Raw genomic sequence first — 22,253 nt, forward strand, 5'->3', positions numbered from 1 at the left:
TGGGGCCATGTATCGTGAGATTTTGAGTGCAAACCTCCTTCCATCAGCAAGGGCATTGAAGATGAAACGTGGCTGGGTCTTTCAACATGACAATGATCCAAAGCACACTGCCAGGGCAACGAAGGAGTGGCTTCGTAAGAAGCATTTCAAGGTCCTGGAGTGGCCTAGCCAGTCTCCAGATCTCAACCCTATAGAAAACCTTTGGAGGGAGTTGAAAGTCCGTGTTGCCAAGTGAAAAGCCAAAAACATCACTGCTCTAGAGGAGATCTGCATGGAGGAATGGGCCAACATACCAACAACAGTGTGTGGCAACCTTGTGAAGACTTACAGAAAACGTTTGACCTCTGTCATTGCCAACAAAGGATATATTACAAAGTATTGAGATGAAATTTTGTTTCTGACCAAATACTTATTTTCCACCATAATATGCAAATAAAATGTTAAAAAAACAGACAATGTGATTTTCTGGATTTTTTTTTCTCAGTTTGTCTCCCATAGTTGAGGTCTACCTATGATGTAAATTACAGACGCCTCTCATCTTTTTAAGTGGTGGAACTTGCACTATTGCTGACTGACTAAATACTTTTTTGCCCCACTGTATATATATATATACACATACATACATACACACACAAAGAAACTGATCATCTATCCGGTGGACACGTGAAGTTAACATTTTTGGAACGCCATAATCTTTTGCTTTTCATAGCATGTCATGTTTGGCATCTCTTCCTCCACAGTAATGGTAGTGCCTTTTTACAGCTACCAAAATGTTGAAAGTCGTCATAATTACCAATGTCCAAGCGGTCGTAGTCAGACACTTCTTGTGCCGTTGACCGATTACAAGTCCTTCTGAAGTAGGGAGTCAGAAGAGGGAGCATACAGTAAGTATAATCTTTGGATGCAAGGATTTACTTGTTTTTTTATGTATTTTTTTATCCCACTTACACGTAAAATAAAAACTGAATATAGTTTAAAGCTACAGTAACAGCAAGAAGAAAAAAGGAAATGCAGGATTGCAGCCAATCCTTCTGGAAAAAATTTATGCTCTCTACACAAATCATCATTCAATTTTGTTGCCTTTTTGGTCACTTCTCCTTGGACATGTTGACCGTTTCTTGCAGATCAAGATTTTTACAGTTAAGGGAGTGAATGATCAAGACAATATGCTGTATGTTTAACTATATTAAAGCAAAAAGAGGAATTTGGAGGGATTGGATGAATTTCCAAAACTCTGACGCCTACCATCTAGCCCCCAACTCAGATTATCCGGGATGTTGTCACAACCATGTTCATAATCACACTGTATTGATTGGTGGTCTGCCGTGGTCCGCTCCCTCTCTATCTTTCATATGGAAAAAACACACACTGGATCGGGATATTGATGGAAAATCCTCCCTATACCCCCAATGTACTGGAGTTACGCAGAGATTTATAGTTATATTTTACCCTTGTACTATTTGTATTTGTATTTTCTTGTAAAATCAAATTTCAAAAAAACGTTTTTATGGCAATATCACTTACACATTAAGCATGGAATGAGATAAAAAACCCATATTACTGTACATATCACTATAGCTAGAGGTATCGCTTGTTCACAATCTCATGTACAACCTGGACGTTGTGAAAAGCACTTAATGTAAGACTTGCATCTCCTTACCTGCAGCGCACTGTTGAGGAAGCAGCTATTTTGTCCTGGTTCATTGATCAAGCCCTTGCTCGGGGCAATAGATATGGAATTGCGTGGTGTGAACATCTCCTGTACGCCTCCTCGACCCGTAGAAAAATAATTTCTCTTCCAAGACATCATAGGGATTCAGTGCAAAAATGAATGCAAATAAATAAAAGCCAACAGGGAGTTTAACAAACCCGAGATACACAGGGATTAAAAATCTAAAACAAGTCAGAAGGAACAAATAAATAGAGAAATGTTCCTTTCAGTTCCACCCATAAGAAAGAGCCAAGTATACAAGCAATGCTGAAGCTGGAGTACACAGAATTTGCTGAAATCAAGGAAAAACTCATTAGACGGAACCACTTAATATAGAGGGTTCTCCAGGGAAAAACAGGAAATAAAATGCTGATTTTCTATTAGTTGTCCAGGGTAAAGTGTTCAGTAATGTCCAGTGGTGTCTAGTCCAACAAATGGATGTGTCTTAATTCTCTCTAAAGGGTGAAGCAGAGCAAGAACTTAGGAAAAAAAAAAAAAGCTGGAAGCAACTCCTACTCACACAGAGCACCAAATCCTCACATGACTAGGTGCCCCCTGTGAAGTATAAGGGGGAGAAGCAGAAACTTCACTCCAGCAGGTTGCAGCAGGACACTAAAGGAATCTTTTGTTTGTTTTGCTTTTCTTTTCCAATTCCAAGACACTCCTAATAAAAGCTTTTAGAAATCCAAGCTCTAGGAGATGCTCATCCCAGCCCAGCTCCTTTATAAATCGAAATCCCAAGCAGCTGAGAGGTTTATATGAGAGAAGGAAAAAAAATGTAAAGGGTTGTGTCACTTAATTACTGAGCTGCATTGTTTGGTGGTGCGCTGCCAAGTCTGGAAAACCTCACCTCCCACAGTAAAGGGCAGCCTTAGGAGAAGACGTTAGGGGAAAAAAAATGACAAGGAAGACTGCGAACGCTCTAAAAACAGATGGGATTAAATAATATCTGGGATGGTTAAGGAAGGGCAGGAGGACATCCTCAGCTTTCATCCCACTAAACCCAATGGAATCAGATCTCGATCATACTTTCTTGCAGCTCGAATAATCCACCACAGAGATCACTTTCCTGAAGTTGAAGGCTGGTGTGATGTGCCATGTTCTTGAAAGCTCTCCATCATTTTCAAGGCTCCTTACCACTGGTAAATATGTGCCCTTAAAGCACAGACTTGATGTCCAAAATAGCAAGCTGTTCCATAGATAAAGAGATTTCGCAAAGTCTCCGCCTTTTAGAGAGCATCTTCCAAACGTCAGACACCTGGTAAACAGAAAAAGAACAAATGAAGGTTTTGGCGTTCTTGAGGAAACGTGTTTTTCAACTTACGTTTTGACTACACCCTGTGTTATATAAGTCGTGCATGTATCAATTCTCTCTTTCACCTTAGAGGAAATCTGCAATTATTAAAAAGCCTAAGTCATAGAATGTAACCCCACCCCAAAATCATAATTCCCTCATAAAATATAGTTCATACATTCAAGCAATCCCTGCCCGTATTTTCCCACAGTAAACCATCAATGGCAGAAAAAGTCAGTGACAATAAAAAGTGTCTAGTGTTCTAAAATTAAGAAATGATAAATTAATAACATCAATGAATTAAAGGTAATCTTTCACCCCAAAAATCGTATATGAGCTGAGGCCACCGCCATCAGGGGCTGTAATGCTGTAGATAAGCCCCCTATGTAACCTGAAAGGTAAGAAAAACAGGTTATATTATACTCACCCAGGGGCGGTCCGATCCAGGGCCTCCTATCTTCATACGATGACGTCCTCTTCTTGTCTTTATGCTCTGGCGCAGGAGTACTTTGTCTGCCCTGTTGAGGGCAGAGCAACGGTCAGAGAGGCCCAGCGCCTGTGCACTGCAGTACTTTGCTCTGCCCTCAACAGGACTAATTAGTACGCCAGCGCAGGAGCCGCGACAGGAAGAAAAGAAGAGGACGTCATCGTATGAAGATAGGAGGCGCCAGACCCGGACAGCGATGCCCATCGGACCCGAAATGAACCGGGACCACCCCTGGGTGAGTATAATATAACCTGTTTTTCTTATCTTTCAGGTTACATCGGGGGCTTATCTACAGCATTGCAGAATGCTGTAGATAAGCCCCTGATGCCGGTGGCCTTAGCTCATATACGATTTTTGGGGTGACAGACTCCCTTTTAAAAAACAAACAAACACACTAACAAAAATTGTAGTATTTGAGTGCGCAAGTCTTGACACGCTTTATTATATACACTGAAAATCTGAGCATCTTCTATAAAATGATCTCAAAACAGCCTGCCTCATGTCACCGATGTACTGGACTCTTCTGGAGCATAACGGAGCTTCATGTGGATGACACGTCCCTATGTCATCCACAGTGTCCAGCATTGTAGTCCTGCGCAGGCATACTTCTCTCTGCCCTGTCGAGAGCATAGCAAAGTACTACAGTGCACACACGCAGGAAATGGACAAATTGCCCTGATCAGGGTTTGCAAAGTGGTGCGCATGGGCCGGGGCTGAGACGTTTTCATGCGCAGGACTGCCATGTTGGACACTGTGTGGATGACGTAGGACGTGTCAGTCATATGAAACACGCAAGGAGGACAGCACTGCAAGAAGAGAGGAAAACCATCGGATCTGACTGTCCCGTATATCAGGCCTGAAAGGTACTGGTCTTACCTCATATGGGATAAAACCTGGTGACAGGTTCCCTTTAAAGGGGGGTTTTCTGTGATTGAAAAAAAAAAAAATAACTCATGTAAATAATTATTTGCAAGTTCCTAAATGCCTTTAAAGGGAACCGGTCACCCCCAAAATCGCGGGTGAGGTAAGCTCACCGTCATCAGGGGCTTATCTACAGCATTCTGTAATGCTGTAGATAAGCTGCCGATGTTACCTGAAAAAGGAGAAAAAGACGTTAGATTATACTCACCCAGGGGCGTTCCTGCTCCGATGGGTGTCTCAGGTCCGCTCCAGCGCCTCCCATCTTCATTCCATGACGTCCTCTTCTGGTCTTCACGCCGCGGTTCCAGCGCAGGCATACTTTGTCTGCCCTGTTGAGTACTGCAGTGCGCAGGCGCCGGAAAGGTCAGAGAGGCCCGGCGCCTGCGCACTGCAGTACTTTGCTCTGCCCTCAACAGGGCAGACAAAGTACGCCTGCGCCGGAGCCGCGGCGTGAAGACCAGAAGAGGACATCATGGAATAAAGATGGGAGGCGCCGGAGCGGACCTGAGACACCCATTTGACCAGACTGCAGCAGGACTGCCCCTGGGTGAGTATAAACTAACCTCTTTTTCTCCTCTTTCAGAATGCTGTAGATAAGCCCCTGATGACGGTGAGCTTACCTCACCATCGATTTTGGGGGTGACAGGTTCCCTTTAAATAGCAAATCACACTTATTTTGTATAGGAAGGTAATTTCTAAATACTGTAGTTAAAATGACAAAAACTTGCTCAGAATAGGTGCATGTGAGCATGTGCACTAAAAAGTCTCCAGTCTCCTTCACGCGTAGGAAGATGTGATATTCTGATCGGATACTGGCGATACTTGGGATACTGAAGCCATTACAAAGACTGCTGTGATTCTGAATACTGAGCAGCTGCTGTGACCATGTAGGAGCCATCTGCAGGTCACAGCAGCGGAGCTTCCTACTGCACTGGCTCTCAGGAACCTGTCCTATTAACATTCTGGGGAAGGTTTCTGGCAGTGTAACCGGACACTGGGCATTTTAATGTATTACAGTGATTACCTACCTAGAAAAAAATTAACATGATTCGATAATTAAGTGTATTCAGGAATTTGTTTTTAGATGACACTACCTTTAATTATTTATTTTTTCTGTTCCTGGAAAATCCCTTTAAATAGCTCTTTAAAGTTCTCTGTAATGTTTCCAGCATATAGATAGGTTCTGGACAAAATAAAAAAATTAAAAAAAGAGCGGGACGAACAGCGCTGCAGATGGATAGGGAGGCACTAGTTCAGTGCAGAAAATACCTAGCCCTGTTTCATAGAAATCACGCATAAATGCTTTGAAAGGATACCCCGAACGCTTCCAATTCTTCAGCAACACCGTTAATCTTGTTTATATTTTTTTTACCATCATTTGATTCCACGACAGCATCCATCAGCGGACAGGTTAGACAGGATGACTTGCAGCCAATTCTTCCATATCTCACAGTATTGAAATAGAGCTGGGCCTGGAAGTAGCACATCTCATGCCTGTGAGCATACTGCCTCTAGCACCCAGTTTGTCCACATATGTGCAAGGGTGATTTCACATTTGCGTGTTTTTTTTTTTTTGCGTTTTTGCAGTAAAAAATGCAAAAAAAAAGCATGCGTTTTTTTCCCCCCTATATTTAACATTAAAAATGCATGCGTTTTTTGTATGCGTTTTGACGCGTTTTTGCAACGCATGCGTTTTTTTCTGCATGCGTTGTGTTGCAGAAATGCAACATGTAGTATTTTTAGCTGCGTTTTTTTTGCCGCAAAAAACGCATGCGTTTTTTTGCCGCAAAAAAATCTATTGCTGTCTATGTAAACGCATGCGTTTTTAACCACATGCGTTTGCATGCATTAAAAACACATGCGTTTAAAAAAAAAAAAAAACACACTGATAAACCAACCCAACACCATAAAATTGATAAAGGGATCCTTTAAGGGTAGGGTTAGGGGTAGGCTTAGGGTTAGGATCCCTTTAGGGTTAGGGGTGGGGTTAGGATCCCTTTAGGGTTAGGATCCCTACCCCTAACCCTACCCTTAACCCTAGCTCTTTCTGTTTATAGTGGGTTTTTTTACTTTATTTTGATGATTGGCAGCTGTCACACATTTCTCAGCATGCGTTTAAAAAACGCAAACGCATGAAAAAACGCATGTAAACGCGTCAAAACGCCACGTTTTTTCACCACATGCAAAAACGCATGCGTCAAAAAAACGCAGCGTTTGCACGCGTTTACATGCGTTTTTTCACCATGCGTTTTTTTTTTTTTAAACGCATGCGTTTTGAAACGCAAGTGTGAAACCAGCCTAACACATCATTTTAGAGTATGTAGCACCCGGTGTTTTTTCTTTTCTACTAGATAAAATCAATCTCTTTCCACCTCTGGAAGCTAAAGTTAAAGAGATATACAGCCATGCTGCTTCAGATGTTCTGCTCTTCCCGGCAACAATGGTTGTTCTGCAGTGAACAGAGTATCAGTGTGCAGAGTCCTGGTTTTAGTGAAAGTGATTATATATCTGGACAAACAAAAAAAACAGCCCTTTAGCTGGATAAGCACGTTTGTATATATTTTTGACACTGATTTGTGGTGCAATCCTAGATTAATAAATGTATAATGGTTAGCTCAAGTAAACAGCAAACAGTTTTCCTATATGATCTCTACAATAAATGTGATAATAGTAGGACAACCCATTTAGCCAAAGAAGAACAATATTGGCACCGATTCAGCAAAGCAATTTTGCCACATTTCTGGCATAAATCGGTTTGAAACGTTGCACAAAGTTTTGCGCATCTCACAGTTGTGTAAAAATTTTGCAACCTTTGGGGTTTTCATGCCAGTCTCTCCCAGCTGTCAAAATGGACAGAATTGAGGAGGGATGTGGGTGCGGCGGGGCATGGCGCCTAGTTCATGATGAACTGCGGCAATACTTAGGCCAGAAATCTTGCACCATTTGGGTGTGGTGCACAGAGGCGCACGCCACTTGTCAGATGCTCCTGTTAAGGGCATGAACCTCTTCATGATTCAACTCCATCACAACCATTCATCAAGAACTTCTCATAGTACGAGTGCAGTGATTATACAACTCTATTCATCAAGACTGGCAGGGGAGGTGGGGGACAAGAAAAAAACCCAAAAAACTCAAAATCGCCGGTCTCAATGAATTGGGGCCATTGTTTCTCAGGCATTCATCTGTGAACCTAGTCAATACACATGACAAGGAAGTCACCCATCAGATTGGTAAAAGGCAAGTACCCCAACAAGTGCCAATATATGTAAGGACAGAAAATCATTATAGCACATTATTAACTTCATTACAAATCAAGCAGCAAAAACCCTCAACAATGCGCTAGTCACACTATGCTAAGGCTTGGCCTTTACTGTACCACTTTGCAATATCGCTACAAAAACTTTAGATCTATAACTAATGACAAATACAGACAGCGCCATCCTTCAAGAAAGTATCATGCATATTCTGAAATTTTCTGCTTTACGTACACCCATGGCCGAAAATGTTAGTACCTTTGAAATTGTTCCAAAGTATTTTCCCGTACAATCGCAATTACAGGTGCTCATTTCCTTCGTGTATATTGGAGCAATACACAAAAAAAGGCAATTTGGACATAATTGTACACAAAAGCCCAAAAATGGGCCACAAAAAATTGTTGGCAAACAACTCTATTTCAAGCATGGGATGCTCATTCAAACTCACCTGTGGCAAGTAAGAGATGTGGGCAATATGAAAATCACACCTGAAACCAGATAAAAAAAAGGTGGGAGGGGAGAGGATTGAATCTTTCATTGCAAACCATGGCACTGTAGCTCATCTCCCTGGACATGGATGGCAGAGAAAAAAAATTCATGAAAGGTTGTAATGCACGATAGTCCTGATGGTGGATAAGCAGCCCCAATAAAGTTCCAAAGAAATTCAAGCTGTCCTGCAGGCTCAAGGTGCAGTGTCAGTGCAAACTGTCCATCAATATTTGAATGAAATCGTATTGCAGGAGACCCAGGAGGACCCCACTGCTGACAGAGACCTACAAAAGTGACACTGCAGTTTTCAAAAATGTACGTGAGCAAGCCAAAATTCTGCTGGGAAAGAGTCTTGTGGACAGACGAGACCAAGATAGAGCTTTATGATAAAGCACATCATTGTTTACCGAAAACGGAATGAGGCCTACAAAGAAAAGAACAAAGTACCTACAGTCAAATATGGTGGAGGTTCAAAGATGTTTTTGGGCTGTGTTTCCGTTTTGGCACTGGGTGCTTTGACTGGGTGCAAGGAATCATGATATCTGAAGATTACTAAACTATTTTGGTCACAATGTAGTGCCCAGTGTCAGAAAACTGGGTTTTTGTCCTAGGTCAAGCGTCTTCCAGCAGGAAAATGACCCCAAGCATACTTCAAGAAGTACCCAGAAATGGATGGAAACAAAGTGATTGCCACGACCAATCAGCGACGGCCATAGTCTGGCAGCGAAATGGCCGCTGCTTTACTGCCCTGCAGTCAGCGCTGAGCGCTCACACAAGATTAATACCAGCATTAACGGAGCGCGGTGTAACGCACTCCATTAACGCAGCTATTAACCCTGTGTGACCAACTTTTTACTATTGATGTTGCGTATGCAGCATCAATAGTAAAAAGATCTAATGTTACAAATTAAAAAATATATTACGTGGCTGGGCAATATACTACGTCGCTGTGCAATATACTACGTGGCTGGGCAATATACTACGTGGACATGCATATTCTAGAATACCAGATGCGTTAGAATCGGGCCACCATCTAGTAGAACATATAGTTGACAAGGCTTTAAGTCTCAGTGAAGCTATTTAAGTATTAATAACTAGATGGTGGCCCAATTCGAACGCATCGGGTATTCTAGAATATGTATGTATATAGCAGCCACATAGTGCTATAGCACAGGTAACGGACATATTCTTGAATACCCAATGCGTTAATACAGGCCACGCAGTATATAACAGTGGCCACGCAGTATATAACAGTGGCCACGGAGTATATAACACAGGCCAAACAGTATATAACACACGCCAAACAGTATATAACATTGCCCACATAGTAGATAACACTTGCCACGTAGTATATAGCAGCCATGGAATATATAACGCAGCCCACACAGTATATAACACTGCCCACGAAGCATATAGCAGCCATGTAGTATATAACGCAGCCCACGCAGTATGTAACACAGCCCACATAGTATATAGCAATGTGGGCACTATATGCGTGGTTAAAAAAGACTTAAAATAAAAAATAAACATATACCGTACTCACCTTCCGAAGCCAATTGAAATTCTGGCCCTGTGTGCGGTGCACGCGGCAGCTTCCGGTTCGAGGCCACATGACCGTGATGTCATGGAAGGTCCTTCTCACATAGCATCCTTGGCACCGGAACCTGCCGCTTGCACTGCCAAGGACACATTATTATTATTTGTAACATTAGATCTTTTTACTATTGATGCTACATACGCATCATCAATAGTAAAAACTTGGTCACACAGGGTTAATAGCGGCGGTAACGGAGTGAGTTACCCGCGGTATAACGCAGTCCGTTACCGCTGGCATTAACCCTGTGTGACCGGTGACTGGAGGGGAGTATGGAGCGGGCACTGACTGCAGGGAGTATGGAGCGGGCGCCGGGCACTGACTGTAGGGGAGTAGGGAGGGACTAATCGGACTGTGGCCGTCGCTGATTGGTCGCGTCAGCCGGCGAGACCAATCAGCGACTTGGATTTCCATGACAGACAGAGGCCGCGACCAATGAATATCCGTGACAGAAAAAAGGAAAGACAGAAAGACGGAAGTGACCCTTAGACAATTATGTAGTAGATAAAACAAATAGAACTGCTAAAACTTTAAAACTAGTTTTATATGTTTGTATTATGCATTTGTATGTGTAAACCAAAACCAGGAATTGATCCCAAACAATGGAAAAGTGTATTGGAAAGAGCAGTATGTCTTCTGCTTATGGAATCCAACTCCTGGTTTGGCTAAACCGGGTATAAGAGAATATTTGCTCTCCAAGTCCCACAGGTAACTTCTCTTTCCTAACCTCATTAATGACTAATATGATGGCATCAGGAACTACAGCCAGGACCATTAACCTACACAACAAGGTCTGGCAGATCAGTCTCAGTGTTCCAGCAGAGGATAGGCAATAACATCCTAGCCAGCTAGGTGAGGATTTGGAAAAAACTCTGGAAACTTAAAGTGAAATGATAGACTGAGAAAAATTTCTCAGCCTTGTTTAGAAAGGTTGATGTCCATTTACCTGGTTACCCGGAGAGAGGCACAAACACAGGGAGAACATACACCCGTCAGTCCGGTACTGCAAGCCAACTCCGGCTACGTTCACATGTCCAGTAATGACCAGTTAGAAGGGTTCGTTGCTTTTTTTTTTTTTTTTTTTACATTTGAGTCAATGGGTAACGAATCCGTTACTGCGGCATCCGTTGTCGTCTGTTTCTAACAGATCTGGCAGGAAAAGGCTTAGATAACAGGTAAAAGCGATGCAAAGCATACACAGAACTCGGTGTTAATATTTGATCCTATAAGATCTCAGGGGCTGCAATTCTATAGCAATGCAGATCCTTACCCAAAACACATACACATGATCTGTCTTTATTTCCTATGCACATGGAGGAATATCTAAACAGATAACTAGAGACAGCTAGTCAGTGAATCTATGGCCTAAATATTATGACAAGTCTCGTCAGCTGGCCTAGATACTCCCTTTCTAATCTCACTGCTGCTCCAGCAAAATGCTCTGCAAATGTGTCATAAAATCCTTAAAAAGCAGGTTCTCCACCCCTGACATAATTTTTCATACGACACAAGAATCCCGTAACAACAGCTCTAGCACATCACAATAACGGCCCTTGTGTTCACATTGCGTTAATAGCATAAACACATACATTAACGGGCTGATCTTGGCGCAAGTGCCGTTATGGCAGCACGCTAGCGCAGATAGAGCATCTGCTAGCTCTATCTGCGCTAGCGGTGACGGACCCGGAAACCCTGCAGCCCGCGTCTCAGGGTCCGTCACTCAATGACGACACATGGCTAGTGCACGCTCATTGTGGGCGTGCGCTAGCAATGCGTCCGACATTGCATTTAATGGCAGCGCTAGCGGACTACGTTACACCGCGTTATGCCGCGGTGTAACGTAGTCCGTCTAACGGACGCCAGGAACGCAATGTGAACCCAGCCGAAATTAAAGTCAGACGAAGCTTCCAATTTTGCTGGGATTGGCCAACCATGTAGTGTGTGTGGGGGTTGCCCAGCCTTTTTAGGGTATGTGCATACGTAGAATGGTCCACTGCGGATAAATCCGCAAGGCAAAAAGACAGCGCTTTTCCTGCGGATTTATTGCGGATTCACAGCGGTTTTTGTGCGGATTCCACTGAGTTTTACACCTGCGGTTTTCTGGAGCAGGTGTAAAACCACTGCGGATTCCGCACAAAGAAGTGACATGCTGCAGAAAGTAAACCGCTGCATTTCCGCTGGTTTTTTTCTGCAACATGGGCACAGAGTTTTCGGTTTCCCATAGGTTTACATTGAAATGTAAACTCATGGGAAACTGCTGCGGATCCGCAGCAAAATCCGCATCGTGTGCACAGAGCCTCATACTCTCTAGAATGCACTTGTTTGGGGAGAGGATCAGCAATGAGAGTTTGGCCAATTGCCATCTAAAGTATATTACCCTGTGCGGAAAAAAGTACAAAGTTTATTATAACCAACAAATAAGAGGAACTATACAATAGTTTTAAACATGTGAAAGTCGTTTTGTGGCTATATAGGCACTTCTTTAAAGCACCACCTCAGCATTCTTTTTCTTCAGTGCTGGAGTATAGCTTTAAATGTAAGCCCCCTGCCCCAGTGTTTATACTCACCTTCTGGTGGCTTCACCTTTTACGAACATCGCTCTGGCCTGCGGTTCCATCTTGACCCATAACGTCTGACTGTCCGTAAGTCAGAAGCTACGTCACAAGAGCTCAATGCAAGTCAATGAGAGCCAGAACGAGGCCATCATAGAGATGTATTGAAAAGTGACCTCAGCGCAGCTGTATGAGACACTGAAGCTGCCAGCAGGTGACTTTCACCGTTGACAGACTGGTGACGCTGGAAGAAGGTGGCAGCAGGTGAGTATAAGACAGGGGGAAGTACATTTTAAGCATCACTCCAGCAGTGCAAAGAAAAAAACGCTGGAGTGATGCCTTAAACTGCACTTATACACCCCAGTGCACTTCCAACCTGATTTGCATATAGCAGCTATGTTAGATTTCTCTTGACTGGCACATGGGATGTCTACAAAGCAAAAAGTGCCATTTTTATTTTTGGATAAGTGTCTATAACATTATTGCCATATGTAAAAATGTGCTTCAGGGATTTTTTAAAACTGACAGTAAGCAAAGCATAAATATTTGATAAATCCCCAGATTTTGATGAAATCAGCTAAAAATCTAAGGCCAAGATCACATGACCGTAGATTTTCTCCTCTGAGGGAATCAAGTTGATTATGCTAATGATCAGACTTTGACCTGGGTGTGACCACAGTGTGATCCACTTGTCTTGGATGAAGAAGCGTAGAACAGATGAGGAGACGTTGGATAAGTAGCAAGAGATGAATGAAATACATAATATTTTTCAGGAGTCCAGGACCAAACAAAAGATGCAGTGCCGACACCTCTTATGTCACTTGCCCCTTACCAATGCTCTCCTTGGTTCACTAAGTTCACAAAAGTTTTATTTCAATACATTCTACTGCATCTTAGGATTATCATTTCTCCGATTTCTCTTATGTAACAGATTGTGGATGTACAATGTGAAACGGATGATACCACACAGATTCGGAGACGGAGAATGCTCTGTTGTTACATCAACAGAGTTTGAGAACTCTAAACAGCAGGTGCCCGAGTCTCCGAATACAAAGAGAGGTCTGTGTGCCCAGTGCAGCGCTGTGAGAGCATGGTACACGCTCCAGACTCGCTCAGGCATCCCACCATCCCACTACTTGTTCACGCTGTGGCAGGCTTGTAAAACAGAACTTCTGTAATAAAGACACTCTGTACGGCATGGTGAGGAGTTGTGTCATTGCACAGAACTTCCTAAAACCAGAACACAGTACAAGATCTGGGCAATCACACCCTGGTAACCTGGCCATCAACCTCCACCCAAGAATACGGAAGTGATAACTCAGCACTGCCATCTGTATAAATAGTCTAAGAATAGTATGCTCTCCATTAAACAGAAAATAATAATTAGCATCACAAGTACACTTTCTATTAACCCCTTAATGGTTTTAATGGGGTTACCTTGATTAAAAGAAAATGACCACCTATCTATTAGATTGTGGTAGGTGCAACAACTGGGACCCAAACCAATCAATAGGACAATGGCAGAGACAAGAGCAGATCAATGTAGCCCTATCTTTCTATGACAAGGCACGGACGGGAGGTGAGTAATGTAGCCCTATCTTTCTATGACAAGGCACGGACAGGAGAGCAATGTAGCCCTATCTTTCTATGACAAGTCATGGACGGGAGAGCAATGTAGCCCTATCTTTCTATAACAAGGCACGGACAGGAGAGCAATGTAGCCCTATCTTTCTATGACAAGGCACGGACGGGAGAGCAATGTAGCCCTATCTTTCTATGACAAGGCACGGACGGGAGGAGAGCAATGTAGCCCTATCTTTCTATGACAAGGCACAGATGGGAGAGCAATGTAGCCCTATCTTTCTATGACAAGGCACGGACGGGAGGCGAGCAATGTAGCCCTATCTTTCTATGACAAGTCATGGACGGGAGAGCAATGTAGCCCTATCTTTCTATGACAAGTCATGGACGGGAGAGCAATGTAGCCCTATCTTTCTATGATTCTATGACAAGGCACAGACGGGAGGAGAGCAATGTAGCCCTATCGACAGGAGAGCAATGTAGCCCTATCTTTCTATGACAAGTCACGGATGGGAGAGCAATGTAGCCCTATCTTTCTATGACAAGGCACAGACGGGAGGAGAGCAATGTAGCCCTATCTTTCTATGACAAGGCATGGACAGGAGTGCAATGTAGCCCTATCTTTCTATGACAAGGCACAGATGGGAGGAGAGCAAAGTAGCCCTATCTTTCTATGACAAGGCACGGACGGGAGGAGAACAATGTAGCCCTATCTTTCTATGACAAGTCACGGACAGGAGAGCAATGTAGCCCTATCTTTCTATGACAAGGCACGGATGGGAGGAGAGCAATGTAGCCCTATTTTTCTATGACATTGACATATATATGCTGTGGAATATGTTAGCGCTATATAAAAAAAGATTATTATTATATAGCCCCTCCCTTCCCAACCATCTACTATAGCCCATTTCCTACCTACTCCCACTGCACATATCAAGGGGAAAGATGAATCAGCCAAGTAGGATTTAACAAGTCAGATGCCTTCTCCCACAGGAAGCTGCTGCTGGCAACTTATTCCCCTCCCTCAACAGAGATTTGAGACTGTAAAGGGAGTTAGTGGACAATATTCCGCGCTGCCGACAGAATGGAGACGTATATCCTAGTATGGTACAGTAAGCTGGTGGTTTATTAAATAAATCACCACCTTACTGTACCATACTGGGATATACATATTGATTCTGTCAGCAGCGCTGAATTTGTCCGCTAACTCCCGTTACAGTCTGATGTCCGGTTGTCACTTACTGACCCGTGGATCCGTTGCAGCTGATTTTCTACATTATTTGCGCCTTTAACGGATTGAACACTTTGGGTATGTGCAGCGCTTTGGACACAGCACATGTCTGCTCCATACAGAATGCTGTAGATAAGCCCATGATGCCGGTGGCATTATCTCATATACGATTTTAGGGGTGACAGATTCCCTTTAATGGCCATTGTGAACGAGCTTGTTCTGCATGCGTACCAACTTAACCCCTTCATGACATGAGCAATACATGTACTGCTCATATCGTGTCTCCCCCTTTGATGTGGGCTCCGGCGTTGAGCCCACATCAAAGTCGAGACATGTCAGCTGTTTTGTACAGCTGAAATGTGCGCGCAATAGCGGCGGGTGAAATCGCGATTCCCCCGCCGCTATTAACCTGTTAAATGCCGCTGTCAAATGCTGACAGCGGCATTTAACCGTCGCGCGGCCGGAAAAGAAGCGCATCGCCAACCCCCGTCACATGATCGGGGGTCGGCGATGCATCAGGATGGTAACCATAGAGGTCCTTGAGAGCTCTATTGTTACTGATGCCGGCCTGCTGTGAGCGCCCCCCTGTGGTCGGTGCTCATAGCACACCTGCAATTCAGCTACATAGCAGCAATCTGATGTTCACTGCTATGTAGCTGAGCCGATCGAGTGGTGCCAGCTTCTAGCCTCCCATGGAGGCTATTGAGGCATGGCAAAAGTAAAAAAAAAAATGTATTTAAAAATATGAAAAAAAAAAAAATATGAAAGTTTAACCCCTCTGTGACCTTAGACGTACTATCCCGTCGAGGTGCCCTGGGCTTATCTGACCCTGGACGGGATAGTACCTCATAGCCGATCGGCCGCGCTCACGGGGGGAGCGCGGCCGATCGCGGCCGGGTGTCAGCTGCTTATCGCAGCTGACATCCGGCACTATGTGCCAGGAGCGGTCACGGACCGCCCCCGGCACATTAACCCCTGGCACACCGCGATCAAAGATGATCGCGATGTGCCGGCGGTGCAGGGAAGCACCGCGCAGGGAGGGGGCTCCCTGCGGGCTTCCCTGAGACCCCCGGAGCAACGCGATGTGATCACGTTGCTGCGAGGGTCTCACCTCCCTCCCTGCTCCCTCCAGCCCCGGATCCAAGATGGCCGCGGATCCGGGTCCTGCAGGGAGGGATGTGGCTTCACAGAGCCTGCTCAGAGCAGGCACTGTGAAGGCTGCAGCGCTGCATGTCAGATCAGTGATCTGACAGAGTGCTGTGCACACTGTCAGATCACTGATCTGTGATGTCCCCCCCTGGGACAAAGTAAAAAAGTTTAAAAAAAAATTTCCAAATGTGTAAAAAAAAATAAAAAAAAATATTCCAAAATAATGAAAAAAAAAAAAAAATATTATTCCCATAAATACATTTCTTCATCTAAATAAAAAAAAAATAAAAGTACACATATTTAGTATCGCCGCGTCCGTAACGACCCGACCTATAAAACTGTCCCACTAGTTAACCCCTTCAGTAAACACCGTAAGAAAAAAAAAAAAAACGAGGCAAAAAACAACGCTTTATTATCATACCGCCGAACAAAAAGTGGAATAACACGCGATCAAAAGGACAGATATAAATAACCATGGTACCGCTGAAAGCGTCATATTGTCCCGCAAAAAACGAGCCGCCATACAGCATCATCAGCAAAAAAATAAAAAAGTTATAGTCCTGAGAATAAAGCGATGCAAAAATAATTATTTTTTCTGTAAAATAGTTTTTATCGTATAAAAGCGCCAAACCATAAAAAAATGATATAAATGAGGTATCGCTGTAATCGTACTGACCCGAAGAATAAAACTGATTTATCAATTTTACCAAACGCGGAACGGTATAAACGCCTCCCCCAATAGAAATTCATGAATAGCTGGTTTTTGGTCATTCTTCCTCACAAAAATCGGAATAAAAGGGGATCAAAAAAAGTCACGTGCCCGAAAATGTTTTCAATAAAAACGTCAACTCGTCCCGCAAGAAACAAGACCTCACATGACTCTGTGGACCAAAATATGGAAAAATTATAGCTCTCAAAATGTGGTATTGCAAAAAATATTTTTTGCAATAAAAAGGGTCTTTCAGTGTGTGACGGCTGCCAATCATAAAAATCCGCTAAAAAACTCGCTATAAAAGTAAATCAAACCCCCCTTCATCACCCCCTTAGTTAGGGAAAAATAAAAAAAATGTATTTATTTCCATTTTCCCATTAGGGCTAGGGTTAGGGCTAGGGTTAGGGCTAGGGTTAGGGCTAGGGTTAGGGTTAGGGCTAGGGTTAGGGTTGGGGCTACAGTTAGGGTTGGGGCTAAAGTTAGGGTTAGGGTTTAGATTACATTTACAGTTGGGAATAGGGTTGGGATTAGGGTTAGGGGTGTGTCAGGGTTAGAGGTGTGGTTAGGGTTACCGTTGGAATTAGGGTTAGGGGTGTGTTTAGATTAGGGTTTCAGTTATAATTGGGGGGTTTCCACTGTTTCGGCACATCAGGGGCTCTCCAAACACGACATGGCGTCCGATCTCAATTCCAGCCAATTCTGCGTTGAAATTGTAAAACAGTGCTCCTTCCCTTCCGAGCTCTCCTGTGTGCCCAAACAGGGGTTTACCCTCACATATGGGGTATCAGCGTACTCAGGACAAATTGGACAACAACTTTTGTGGACCAATTTCTCCTGTTACCCTTGGGAAAATACAAAACTGGGGGCTAAAAAATAATTTTTGTGGGAAAACAAAAAGATTTTTTATTTGCACGGCTCTGCGTTATAAACTGTAGTGAAATACTTGGGGGTTCAAAGCTCTCACAACACATCAAGATGAGTTCCTTAGGGGGTCTACTTTCCAAAATGGTGTCACTTGTGGGGGGTTTCTACTGTTTAGGTACATTAGGGGCTCTGCAAACGCAATGTGACGCCTGCAGACCATTCCATCTAAGTCTGCATTCCAAATGGCGCTCCTTCCCTTCCGAGCCCTCCCATGCGCCCAAACGGTGGTTCCCCCCCACATATGGGGTATCAGCGTACTCAGGACAAATTGGACAACAACTTTTGGGGTCCAATTTCTCCTGTTACCCTAGGGAAAATACAAAACTGGGGGCTAAAATATAATTTTTGTGGGAAAAAAATTTTGTTTTATTTTTATGGCTCTGCATTATAAACTTCTGTGAAGCCCTTGGTGGGTCAAAGTGCTCACCACACATCCAGATAAGTTCCTTAGGGGGTCTACTTTCCAAAATGGTGTCACTTGTGGGGGGTTTCAATGTTTAGGCATATCAGTGGCTCTCCAAACGCAACATGGCGTCCCATCTCAATTCCTGTCAATTTTGCATTGAAAAGTCAAACAGCGCTCCTTCCCTTCCGAGCTCTCCCATGCGCCCAAACAGTGGTTTACTGCCACATATGGGGTATCAGCGTACTCATGACAAATTGGACAACAACTTTTGGGGTCCATTTTCTCCTGTTACCCTTGGTAAAATAAAACAAATTGGAGATGAAGTAAATTTTTTGTGTAAAAAAGTTAAATGTTCATTTTTATTTAAACATTCCAAAAATTCCTATTAAACACCTGAAGGGTTAATAAACTTCTTGAATGTGGTTTTGAGCACCTTGAGGGGTGCAGTTTTTAGAATGGTGTCACACTTGGGCATTTTCTATCATATAGACCCCTCAAAATGACTTCAAATGAGACGTGGTCCCTAAAAAAAATGGTGTTGTAAAAATGATTAATTGCTGGTCAACTTTTAACCCTTATAACTCCCTAACAAAAAAAAAAAATTGGTTCCAAAATTATGCTGATGTAAAGGAGTCATGTGGGAAATGTTACTTATTAAGTATTTTGTGTGACATATCTCTGTGATTTAATTGCATAAAAATTCAAAGTTTGAAAATTGCGAAATTTTCAAAATTTTCGCCAAATTTCCGTTTTTTTCACAAATAAACGCAGGTACTATCAAAGAAATTTTACCACTATCATGACGTACAATATGTCACGAGAAAACAATGTCAGAATCACTGGGATCCGTTGAAGCGTTTCGGAGTTATAACCTCATAAAGGGACAGTGGTCAGAATTGTAAAAATTGGCCTGGTCATTGACATGCAAACCACCCTTGGGGGTAAAGGGGTTAAATAACACCCATTTCGCCCCATGCAAAATATAATAAAAAAAAAAAAAATCAAACCTACACATATTTGGTATCGCCGCGTTCAGAATCGCCCGATCTATCAGTAAAAAAAAAGCATTAACCTGATCGCTAAACAGCGTAGCGAGAAAAAAATTTGAAACACCAGAATTACGTTTTTTTTTGTCGCCGCGACATTGCATTCGAATGCAATAACAGGCGATCAAAAGAACATATCTGCACAAATGTGGTATCATAAAAAACGTCAGCTCGGCACGCAAAAAACAAGCCCTCACATGGCCATATTGACGGAAAAATAAAAAAGTTACGGCTCTGGGAAGGAGGGGAGCGAAAAACGAAAACACAAAAATGAAAAAGGGCCGCTGCATGAAGGGGTTAAACTCTGGTTAATTGTTTTTTTAAAACTGCAGACAATGGACAGGTTCTTCCAAATAAGAAAACACGTTACTCACTTTCTCCTGCCCAAGTGACACCATTGCCCTCAGCCCTTGTTGGCAAGCTGCAGCAATAAGGTACCGTTTTTCTTCAGTATTTTTGTATTCAGTACAAATAGGGTGCAGCCCGCTTATCACTGAGCTGGTCAGTTCATATATAGTGTCTCCAAAGCTAGGTGTCCGGTTGGGACCCGGTGACTCTCTGTTTTAACAGAGTGTGGTTACTGTCCCAGTTGAGCACATCTTGTCGCAGTGGGACAGCTTTATGCTTTTTTTTTTTTTTTTTTTTTTTTATCAAAAACAGTGTTTACGAAATAGCCTTAGTTAATTATTTAATGCACTTGCTTTTTTATTTATTTTCATTAGGGTATATGCACACATTGCTTATTCTTTGGTTTTCATTGTATGTGACAACTGCAGCAAATTTCTGGGCCAAGTGGTTTCCCGACTACTTCATTGGCATCACATCTTAGCCCAACAAAGTGCTAGGGCTGCAGCAGCAGAGGCATCACTGGAGCCAGGGGTGGGGTGTAGAGATTTAGGGTGACACTATGTTTATTATTGATAACAAAAGGTAGCCGTTAGGAGCTAAAAGAAAGAAAAAAAAATAATAATAATAATAATTATGAATGGAGAACCATACATCTGACACAGACTGACAATTGTTATAAAAGGGGTTGTTGGCCTGTAGACCTTTTTGTTCTTAATGGGTCAAAGGTCGCTCATTAAAGAGACAATTATTCCCATTAGCCGTCTTTCAGTTCTCAGACACTCAACACTGGTAACATCACACCTGCCTGTTACATTTTACAGGCTTCCTTACATCTTAAAGTTAGCGAAAAAAACATTGACATTTAGCGCCAAGTTCATTTGCTGAATATCTATTAGAAATGTTCAGAAAACTGTCAGAAAAGGTGATCGGTCAGAAAAATCAATCTACGTCTGCAAGTTCTTCTCAAAAAGATTGACGTAGACTTAATCTCCGTTGTGACAACATGCAGTTTTATAATCAATGCGACAAGAAAAGAAGCAAATTTTAAATTCACCTTTCTTGCATATAATTTACTCTACAAAACGATCAGGCCGTTTTGCTTAGTAAATGTGAGCCTGTGATCAAGGTTTTTTGGAGATTAAAGACTTCAGTTTCTCAATACCCTTAAGCCCCTCTCAGACGTCCATCTTTGGAGTACGTGTTCTAGCTGTAATTTCCACAGACAGAACACGTGTACTCATGGTCTATAGGGCTGTTCACATGTCCTTGTTTATCTGGACAAATCTAGAAAACAGCAGTGTGTGAGCCCTAAGGGTATGTTTCTACGTGCAGTAAACGCTGCGTGTCTGACGCTGCATAGAGCCGCAGCGTCAGACACGCAGCGTCCAGATGTTACAGCATAGTGGAGGGGATTGAATGAAATCCCGTCTCCACTATGCGTGGTAACACGCACGCGGCGGCCCTGCGACTCCGGACATGCTGCGCGTCTTTTCAGATCGCAGCATGACCGTATATCTTGCGGCGACGCAGCGGCGACGCAAGATATAGCACAGGGCCCTATGGTGGGGAGCGATAATGCCGGATGTGTGCTATGAACACATCCGGCATCATCGCGTCCCAGAAAGGGGGCGGGGCTTACCGCAGAGCGGCTAAGCCGCTCCGGCGATACCGCCGGCCATCCTGAAAGTGGACACATACCCTAACACTGAACTAGGACTTCATTTTCAGTGAAATAAATCCATGTTCAGTTGTTTCCAAACTTTAATTGCTCTCCTCATTAGCCGCAGAGGATCCTGACCTGGTTTTTGGCATTTTAAGTCTGTACTGACATTACCAATGTTGCCGTAGTAATTATGCTGACCACTGCCTCCCTTGTTTTATTCTTAAGAGTATGTGCCCATGATCAGTAAAATATATATATATATATATATATATATATATATATATATATATATATATATATATTTATTACATGCACACACACAGTACAGATTAAAAGTTTTCACCTTTTCATTTAAAGATTTTTCTGTACTTTCATGACTATGAAAATTGTACATTCACACTGAAGGCATCAAAACTATGAATTAACACATGTGGAATTATATAGTTAATAAAAAAAGTGTGAAAGAAGCTCATCAAGAGAATGCCAAGAGTGTGCAAAGCAGTCATCAAAGTAAAAGGTAGCTACTTTGAAGAACCTAGAGTATAAGACATAATTTCAGTTGTTTCACACTTTTTTATCAAGTATATAATTCCACATGTGTTAATTCATAGTTTTGATGCCTGCAGTGTGAATGTACAATTTTCATAGTCATGAAAATACAGAAAAAATCTTTAAATGAGAAGGTGTGTCCAAACTTTTGCTCTGTACTGTATATTATTATTTATATATTTATATATATTTCATACAGCGCTAGATAGCTTAAAAGCCGGTAATTCATTCAATTGCCGGCTTTTGCCATCTCCTTATCAAAGCAAACAGGATATGAGACATGGTTTGCATACAGTAAACCATTGCATATCCGTTATATTTTTAAATATTCCTCACTACTAA

At 42.7% G+C, this 22,253-nt stretch overlaps 1 protein-coding gene across 7 annotated transcripts in view; it reads right to left on the reverse strand.

Moving 5' to 3' along the window:
* Positions 1 to 22,253, reverse strand: part of USP54 (ubiquitin specific peptidase 54) — a 149,877-nt gene that overhangs the window by 76,253 nt on the left and 51,371 nt on the right. For all 7 annotated transcript variants that reach the window (XR_011318498.1, XR_011318497.1, XR_011318499.1 and 4 more), the window contains exon 2: positions 1,661 to 2,969. Coding sequence is in view for 4 of the 7 variants with exons in the window: in XM_069753238.1 (XP_069609339.1) it covers positions 1,661 to 1,810 (150 nt within the window). In the remaining 3 variants the exon portion in view is untranslated. The remainder of the gene's footprint in view (positions 1 to 1,660; positions 2,970 to 22,253) is intronic.

Source organism: Ranitomeya imitator, chromosome 2, assembly GCF_032444005.1.
Source record: "Ranitomeya imitator isolate aRanImi1 chromosome 2, aRanImi1.pri, whole genome shotgun sequence".
In the NCBI taxonomy this organism is placed as follows: Eukaryota; Metazoa; Chordata; class Amphibia; order Anura; family Dendrobatidae; genus Ranitomeya; species Ranitomeya imitator.